General features: G+C 51.3%; 1 protein-coding gene across 11 annotated transcripts in view; it reads right to left on the minus strand.

Annotated features, from left to right (window-relative positions):
* Window positions 1-9,918, minus strand: part of Nav2 (neuron navigator 2) — a 394,179-nt gene that overhangs the window by 229,395 nt on the left and 154,866 nt on the right. For all 11 annotated transcript variants that reach the window (XM_023702826.1, XM_004642702.2, XM_023702824.1 and 8 more), the window contains exon 4: window positions 3,063-3,135. In XM_023702826.1, the coding sequence (XP_023558594.1) occupies window positions 3,063-3,135 (73 nt within the window). The remainder of the gene's footprint in view (window positions 1-3,062; window positions 3,136-9,918) is intronic.

Consider the following 9,918-nt stretch of genomic DNA (forward strand, 5'->3'; position numbering starts at 1 on the left):
CTGGTGTGTGGCAGGCTCTCAAGCGATGGTTTCTATCCTGTAATCTAACAGGGTTTCGAGGGAGAGGTTTCTAGTGCACGCAATTGTGAATAAGGCCCAATTGGAAGATAAAGAGCTTACGAGCAGCCTTGCTCTTTATAAGTCAAAGAGCTGACAGGAGAAGAGAGGCGTCACCTTCCCCCAGAATACAGGCAAGCAGAGAGACTGGCATTGCTCTCCTTCTGCCCTTGAAGACATTAATAAAAAGACTGAAGGACAGCCTTCACGGTGGGGGCCAATGCCTGGCAGCCATAGAGAGAGGATAGATAGTTCCCGCTGTCACCAAGAAGTCAGGGCTCTAACTAAAATTGGGTGGCTGGCAAGAACAGTGCCTGGCATTTCAGTCCTGGGGCACAGAGACCTGGCTGATCTGCCTCCGGTCGGGCTGAACTGGGGACAGAGGACGGCGAGAGATGGAGGGCTAGGGCAGCTGCCAGGGGACAGGAAGCTCATTCGCCCACCCACTGCCAAGTGGAAAATGGAAGCCATGCATTCCTGCTGCTTCCATGTTGCATGCTGAGGGGACTATAGGACAAGAGGTGAAGATGGCAAAATCTGCAAAGCCCACCAATGGCCTGCCAGCCACAAAGGAGCGAGGCTCCGGAGCCAGGGCGTGCAGTGTGCACTGCGTGGGACGCAGGAAGTTATGGCCACACAAGAGCAACTTCACCAGCTGCAGTACTCTGCTCTTCTGCTGGCTGGGCAGAGGAAGCAGGACAGGGCAAGCAAGGGGAGCTCAGCCCCCAAACTCCAAGCCCCCTCTATCTCTGACACCCACTTCCACAGGAAAAAGCCCTGAGGAGTTTCAGATAGAAGTTTAACCATGAACAAGATAGGGATGGGGCTTAGTGGTTGAATGCTCGGCTACCACGTGCAAGGACCCAGGTTTAATTCCCAGTACTGGAAAGACAAACTGCAGAATCATAGATGTGGACAGCAGGAAAGGTGGAGACTCGGCATAGCGCTGCTGACATACATCAAGTGACTTCACATGATGACCCCGTAGGGGACACTTCAGCACCCTGCCGCACAATGCTCTTCTGTGCTCAGACACCATGAGGTCACCCCAATATCTCCAATATCATAAGGGGACACAGAGCTGAGGATCTCTTGGCAGGATGTACCTTTAAGGGCCACTCAATAGGTTTTCACATGATGCTCTAAAGAACAGAGTTCTAAGCCTGATTCCCTTAATCTATATGTGACCTTGAGTTTATCCGTGTGCTGCCCTAGATTAAGCCACCGCGCACATAAACTCTGAAATCCCATGGAGCTGGGTGTGAACTCTGCCTCGGCCATTAGGGTCCGAGGTCTGAGGATGCCACTCACAAAGCCTCTTTAGGCCAAAGGGTCTTCACCTGTAAACTGAGCCACAGTTTGAGAGCTGGAGCCCGTACAGGTATACCCTCGCAAGCAGAGTAGGCTTCTGCTCATTTGATAAATGCTCAGTGCCCAGATTCCAAGGCCTTAGGGCCAGAGAGGATAGAGCGGACAGGGACACAGGCAGCAGCAGGCAGGACAATGGGCAGATGCCAAGCGGCTGCGGTTTGACGACCCAGGCCTCCAGTGGCCCAGGCAACGAAGTAGGCCTGCAGTCTGCCTGTGTGGCTAAGCACAACTGTAACAGGTCCCTGCTAGCACTCTGCTGGAGGGACACTGACCTGTCCCTGCGGTCCACCTCTTCTGGAGGCTAGCCAGACCACGTCCTGCCACCTACCGGTTGGCACATGAAGGCCTCACCAGGAGGAAGAGCTGTACTCCTCTGATTGGGAATCGACATCTCCCTATCACCCTCCACCACACCTCAGCAATACATTCCGGTGGATGAAGGCCCATACCCCGAGGTAGCGGAAGCCTCCTGCTGTAAGAGCCAGGAAGAGGGCTGACCACACTGTGGCTGCTTCAGGGACATCTGGAAACACTGTGACCACACCTGGCCAGAGACGACCCAAAACACTGGTGCTCCTCCAAGGGCAATTCCAAGTGCCGCTGCAGAAGGCTCATACCCGGAAGCACAGACACTGGTGATGGACGTCGCCCACCCACAAAGTGAAGAGACCACAGCCCAGAATGCAGCTGGGAGAACCCAGCTCACACCACGCACGTAGAAGAGCAGAATCACCAAGCGCCCCCCGCCAGCCATCGCGCATGCGCACTTACCCGTTCCGCTCGGCCACGTCTCCTCCCTGCTCCCCTCTGCCCCACCCTGCCCCCCTCAGTCCCTGCCGCCGCAGCACCCTTGCTCAGGAAAGGCGCGCCATTTAGATGCTGGCCCCGACTGCTCTACCTGTTCTGGGAAAGCTGGAGGCAGGTGCAGCCTAATGAGTTTGGGAGGACGCTGGCCCTATAGCAGCCTCGAAGCTGGCAGCTGCCGGTGTTTACAAACAGGGGAGACGGAACGTTTCCAGGCTGAGGTGCTGCCCGAGGAGGCTACAAATTCCAAACAGCCAGCTCCAGGCCAATACCTGAGTTAACAGCAGAACATTACAAGAGCTAATGTGCTAATTAGCCACCATATTTCAGCTAATTAAAAACTCATCGGGTATAAAAACGTAGTATTGCATTAATAAAGCGCATCGTTTTTTAAGAGCAGAGCAGAGTGCTGCTTGTCTTACAACAGAGACAAGCACGGAGCGTTTCCCCCAGGAACTGTACGGTTTATTGTGTTCTGTGGTTGGGGGTTCCCGCTTACTGATAAAGCCTGACTTGATTATTAACTGAACTACCAGACAGGTAAATCAAATCAGCACTGTCCAAGCAAGCCCTCCTCCAATAGGAGCAGCTCGCAGCTCGCCACCCCCTCAACGTCTTCCAGACAGGGCTACATTCTTAGAGCGATTCCCTGGGTTGGCAAAAGCTGGCGTCTTCAAGTTTAGGCAAGCGCTGAGCCACCGAGGGAAATGAGACCAGAAGAGTCCACCAGCGTCCCCAGTGGCGAGCATCCATCCCAAGGTCTTCCGTGAATGACAGGCGGGCACCCTAAACGAAAAAAAGGCAGCTGCAGGACCAGCGCCCTGACTCACCTTCTGCAGACAGCCCCTGGATGTTGATTCCCTTAGCTGCCAGGAAATTCAAGCAGGCATCTATGTTTTCAATCTAGAGGGGGGAAAAAACAACAACATATACTTAATATGATTTTTGCCTTCTCCATAGCCACCTCTTATTAAGAACCACAGGCAGACAGAATGTTGTAAAAATGGGTGATGGATGGATGGAGGCAGGTTAGGACTCTCCTTTGTCTGTACTTGCACAGGAAAAGGTTGCCTAACATTCCAGCCACACCATGCCAAAAGGCCTTGGATGGCTCACAGCTGCCGAAAATAACCAGGCAGCAGGGCACGCCCTCCTCCCGATCAGTGTCGCCAGTGCAATCCTGAAAACGTGAGCAGCGGCCAGGAAGGAGGGAGATGGGCACGAGGCTAGTGGATCCACCCAGCCACCCACTGGGAGCTGGGAGAAATTTCCAGCTCCGAAGAGGCAGATGGTCAAATGTACAAGTGGCGAACAGGAGTCGCCACAGGGATACAGGTAGTGTTTACTCACAAAATTCTCAGGACAGCAGGCATTGCAGGTGGCCAGAGAGGGAGGTGACTTCCCAAAGCTCTCTGTCCTTCATACTCTCTGGGCAAGAAGGAAGCCACCAACCAGCTAGAGTATGTGAGGTCTCCCAGGCCTGCCAGGACCGATGCCCCAGCCAAGGGCAAACCAACATCAAGCCCTCACCAAAGAACCTTCAGGTCACCCCCAGAGGTCTCATCCTACTCCAGACATGAGGACTAATTACTTTTTGGATTAAAGGAAAATCTTCTGGCTTGACTGATGTCACTGTTGACCATACATAAAAGAAATAGCTTCAGGGATCTTTGAATTTCACACAATTTGCCTATCATGGTAAAGACTCAGTTCCTCTCCCCACCACAGCAGCCCCCTCCCCCACCCACCTCCCAGGCGCCATCAATATTGTTAGACAGTCAAATCAGTATTTAACTGATGCCATTTGTTTTGAGTTAATAAACGACTGTCTTCCACTGTGTCCTGTCACCATCCTCCCTCCCTATCTTAAGCAAGCTCGCGATGCCCCTTCACAGACCGAGAGTCTGAGGCGCTGCATTCTAAGTACTCTACTTTGAGTGCAGTCTGGCTCCAAGTCTTCCCAAAGGTCCTGTCCCCTCTCCCACCACATCTGGCATGCTTCTTCAATACTGTCACGTGAAAGCACTCCAGATGCACTCAAGCTGGCTGCAAGACCCCCAAATAGAGCTGCGCCCATCTTGTAAGAATCCAGTCAACCTTGAGACTGAAGGCATCGCTGCTTTTGGGGCACACACAGGTCTTCACCTTTCTTAGCCTCTAGCACCTTGAAGGGTCCTTATCCAACACGTATTTTCTCATCTCTAGAAAAAGACGCAGTCTGCTTTCCTATAAACTAAGTAACTGCTAATGCTATAAATTATGCCTACTGTGTTACAGACAACCACTTCCTAGACAGATGGAGGGAAACTTGGGTGGCTTTGAATCTCTCCGTTCTTTGGTCCAGCCACTGGCTGGCTGACGGATGAGCAGGTCATCAAGGAAAGGGAGAAGAGGGAAAGAAGTGAGTAGTTGACAGTGCACTTATAATAACTCTAAATGCCATTATATTCTATTATAGAGCCCTGCTTTTAAGGGAAAGTGCCAACCATTGTTCCTTGTTTCTATTGCTATACATAATGTAATATGCCAATAACCCCCACATTGGCACTTTTTTAACAAGATGAAAATCCTCTTCCATTCCTACCTTCTTCCCATAATCTCTTCTTGCTTCTGTAATACCTTGTACATAGATGATAAGAAGGAGTGGCTTGGACAGTTATGGTCAATGGAAAATGAGACAGAGAAAAGGCTGAACTTCCTTTATCTTTGCTAATCAAAAGGAACTTTTTTGGAAATGGCACCCTTGGGATTTACCCTAGAAAGCATCCTTTAGGTGGGTCAGTATAGGTAGGGCAAGATTATCCACAAGAGCATAGTAGCACTCAAGAAAAGACAGGCACCCAAACATCCAAGAAAAGTTATGGCACTTGCCTTCCAAAGAGCATAAAATATACCTGCCCATCATATTTATGGACCACTGAGTACCCAGAACATCACTGAAGGACACAGTAGAATTTCCGGCGAGGCTAGCCTCTGTCCCCTTCCATTCAGTATCTTCTAGGACTTCTTTTCATGTTGAACTCTATGAAAGGATGTATGACTATAAATAGGTTACCTGGTATATGTCTTCTTCCTCTGCTGTTGATTTTTTTTTAAACTTCTCCCTGCACCCCTTCTCCTCTCCATTGGTGTGATACCTTCATAGGATATTAGGATTGAGCTCAGTATCACACCAATGGAGAGGAGAAGGGGTGCAGGGAGAAGTTTGGGTGTATTGTTGACACCTCCTACTGTTGCAATGGGGCTGAACGGGTGGCACTACTGATGACTCAAGGATAGGCACCGAAGAGGACCCAAACCTCCTACAAGGCTCAGAAGAGCCCTCCCCAGTGGAGAATCAGCAGTCCTAAACTATGAGCAGTGGTGAAGTGGACAGCCCTCCAAACCTTGAGCTGCGCGATTGATGGATTGCTTTAGCAGCAAGTCCTCTGCAAGACTGAAGGGGGGCCCTTGGTGCTGACCCCACCCCCAAGTCCTTCTTATCTACAGAAAGACTTTGTCACTAAGATGCCAACGCTGGGCTCTGACTACATTCTTCCTGCCTCAGCCTCCCACTGACTGCCAAACCCAGCTTCAGGCTCCATGGTGTGTCCACTCATTCATTCTATCAACAAAGCTCGGCAGGGGTCTGCTCTGCGCCCCATGCCATACACATGCTGCTGATGGCATTGGTCTTACCAACTGTCACTACATCATGGAGAAAGCAAGGCAGCAGGATCAGATTTTGGAACCAAATCAGACAAATCAATAGCAGAGCAACAGCTGCAACTCAGGAAGTCCTCCTGCCTGTCCCAGGAGTCTGCATGTATATAACCCTCCTCCTTGGAGCCCAGACAGCCACTCTCACTCCCAGGCTGATTTCTGTCCAATTCTAGAGAGAGTCAGAGCATGTAAACACAGAGACTAGGCTCCTCCTTCACCACTGTAGGTGAACAGAGGGCCCAAGAATACCAGGAATGGTGTCTTTTAAAGAGGAGATGAATTACAAGGAACAACATCCCAGAAAACATTAAAACAAAGAACAAGAACATGGTCATCATCGAAAAGATCATTCCTAAGCCCACCAAGCACCCCGGTTTTCTTCCTCCAAAGATGAATGCTGTTCACAGAAGGAGTTCAAAAAACATTCCTCAAGTCTCAAATCCACTCTTTAATAATGTGTCATTAAGGTTAAAAATCAGACCTGACAAGGCAGCTGAGCCCCGAGCGCCTTTCATCTGCACCCCAGGAAGAGAGCAGGGCTGGGAAGCAGAAAGGGGTCAGATGTGGATTCCAACCTCCTGCTTCATTTGGAATGAGATCAGAAAGGGGGCCAGGCTCTTTGATCCAGGAGCTCTCGGTGATTAAAATTCACCTTAAGGTTTTCCAACAAATCCTGCACAGGTAAATAATCCATCTTCAGGCACTGTCGAAACTGCAACCCCTGCCCCTGCCTGGAGAGGGGACAGCCCAGCAGCTGCCCATGGCTCGGCAGCACCAGGATACCCATGCCCTCTCCTAGAAGACTCCCACCTCATGTGCAGTCCAGACACCCAGCATGAGCTGAGGATCCGGTTATAAAGGGAGGCAGAGCAAGGACGGAAAAGACTCCTAACCAGAAAAGTATGTAATTAGGAGCGAAGCCATTCATTAGCACATAGTGGCCAATATAAACGACTTTCCAAAATTAGCTGAAAAAAATCTGCGTGAAGTCTGACATTCCAGTGTTGATGAGGAGGGGTAAGGACAGGGCGAGAGACTATTGTAGCGGTTGCCATGGGAATGGGCCCTGGAACTCTGGGAGTTGTTGGCATTTGCAGCACAGCTGGGGTGGGAAGCCCAGCAGAGGGGCCCTGAGACCCCGGAAGCAGAGAGGTGCTGGAGAAGGGAGGCAGAGAAGAGCAACAGGTGAAGAGCAGTATGCCCTCCCGGTGCCCCCTTTGTGTAAGGACACGCGTGGCCTCTACTCCGGCTCTGCTGGGACCTCCACCCCAAAGTTGCATTGCTTCCTAGCAGCCTGGGGTTCAGGCTTAGAGGGCAGCTCCCCCAAGGCCATGCATGGGCCTTTCGCTCCTCTATCCAGCAGTACGTTCCCAGCCAGACAGCCAGAGAGCAGGAGCAACTGACCAAATGCTGAGCAACTGGACAGAGAACCGGGATAGGAAACAAATGCTAACCTTCGCATTTCAATCATGCTTAAGGCTGGAATGGGCCTCCTGATAACAGAAGCTATGCAAACCTCGGAAGTCCTGCTGTATATCTGCTTGGTAGCTCAGAGGCTGCTCAAATGCCATCTGTTGTGGCAGTTGTCATGGCAGCATTTTCTCTGAATACCAGTGTAGCGGAGTACAAAGCACAGGAAATGACTGATGCGAAGGAGGACCCTCTCTGTGGGAGCTGCGCAGCCAGGGAGAGGTGGTGGTGGGAACCTACCCAGTAGATGGAGGGCTGGTTTTAAGAGTGAGGAGTTTCTCACCACATCCCCTGGGGCACTGCACCCTGGGAGGAGGGGCACACAGCGGCTGCCCTGGAGCCTAGCTAGTCAGGCACCATCACAGACTTTTTTTTCAAAATCACAAAATGCCTAAAGCTGAGGCAATGGGACATCCAGGCCCCGGGTAAAGCTGAGTGAGAACGTGCAAATTCTGGTGACTCGAGAAGCACAGGAAGTTCTGCAGGTCAGCCCAGAGGCTTCGGTTCCAGGAGGTCGAGCAGCCCTGGCGCCTGACTGCACCTGACCCATCCTCCCTGTCACCAGCAGCATGCAGCATCATCCATTTATTGTTCTTTCATCTTATTTGCTGAGCACTTTGAGGGGCAGGCTGTGCGCCAGTGATGGACATGCAGCGGCAAATAAAACAGACAGAAGCTCTGAGCTCGTAGAATCTGTGAGTCACATGTAGAACAGGCACTCAACAAATGGTACACAAATAAGTATGTGGTTACTATGATAGAGAAGAGGCGAGGGGAAGTACATGTTAGGAGGCTTGCTCTGGCATGGGGGAGGGGCCAGGCAGGACTTTTTTTTTTTTTCTTTTTGAGATGGATCTCATGGCATTTCCCAGAAAGTCTTAAACTCCTGCGTTTAGCAACCTCCTGGTTTCCCTAGTAGCTGGGGAAGATGTCAAGATGCCTGGCTAATAAGGATGTTCTTAGGATGAGACAGCACATAGGCCCACAGAACGGGATTTTGTGTGTTGAATGAACTGATGTCCTCAAGTGCCTAGAACAGGTGCGACATGCAGCAGGATCTTGAAAACCTCAGTGATGGAAGGAATGAAAGGCAATGTGAGGTGAGACCAAAGGAGTTGTTCAGGCACCTGGCATGGCAGAAACAAAGTGCTGAGTGCAGGAGCCACAGCCTGAAGCCCCCGATGCAGGCCGAGTGTGTTTTACATTCCGGGAGCACAGTGAAGGTCAGACAGTCCAATGACAGGGCACCTGAGCAAGGGCAGAGTGCTGGCTGAGGCACTGTCCATGGGAAGGCACTGCCAGGGGTGGGGTGGGTGGGAGAGAAGGCAGGGTCTCCCCATCTCCTAGAGAAGCCTCATCAACAATAGGCCCTTTACCATCACCATGGTAACAGTGGCCACCCCCTTCCAGGCTAGAAGCCCAAGGTCAGGCTACATTGTACCAGCAGGAGCTGAGAAGGGCCTTCAGGTGTGGCTGCAGGAATCTGAGCCAGAGGAAGAGAAAGGAGGAGGGTGGAAGGGAATGTCAACATCAGTGGCCATGTGCACCAGGAAGGACCATCTCCCATCCAAGAAGGCCCCATGCTCTTCCTATCCTCCCCTCCTTCACGTCCTCATTTCTCAGGCTTCTTCCAAAACACACAGAAGGGAAAGGCTAGAAAGCACACGCAAGATGACACCAAACCTAACAGCAAACTGCCCCATGGGTTAATGCCCTTCTACAGCCCTGCTCTCTGGTTTGGACTCCGTCTTTCCCCACTTGCTAAGGTACAGGGCATGGTGCCCAACTGGCCCAGCTCCTCTTGCTTCTCCACCCACCCAGCTCAGTGCGGGGCTGTATGTCATGATGCGATGCGCTCACAGGACCCTGGGTCCTGGAGCAGCCTGCCCCCACAGGGCAGAGCTCCAGGGGCCTGGCACAGTTTTAACTTTATAAGGAGACTTCAGAGAATGTATGAGGGGGCTTTCAGGTAGGGAAATATTAGGGAGCCTGGGGGACCTCCTTTCTGTAGACCACCTAGGCTGCCACTTGCTAGGCTGATCTGACATGTACCCAACTTTGTGGGTTAGGGTATTGCAGGCAGCCGAGTTAGATAGAAATATCATAGGCAGGCAGACAGGGCCAGGCCCTCAAGGAGACAGCACAGAAGAGGAGATGCCTTGCAACTGTGGGAGGGACAGATGCTCCTGCTCTGAACCAGACCTAAAGACCTAAAGGCCAAACAAATGCTAAAAGAGTAGCACCAGGGATTGATATTCTAAATAGGTATTGATCACCTGGAAAGACCCAAGGGAGTCACTAGTTCAACCCCCATGGGGAAGAGACCCTGTCCTGTATTCATGCCCCCTTACTCTGTCACTCGCTTCCCCATTTGGTCCTGGGCATAATCAATTTTACCTGAGCAATGGTGCACTCAATCTCATTGGGCTATTGAGAGTGGTTATATCTTGTCGATTCAGTTGTGGTAATTTGTACATTTCTAGGAATCTGTCCATTTCTTCAGTGTCTTCTATT

This window comes from Octodon degus, unplaced genomic scaffold (assembly GCF_000260255.1).
Source record: "Octodon degus isolate 3935 unplaced genomic scaffold, OctDeg1.0 scaffold00159, whole genome shotgun sequence".
Lineage (NCBI taxonomy): Eukaryota > Metazoa > Chordata > Mammalia > Rodentia > Octodontidae > Octodon > Octodon degus.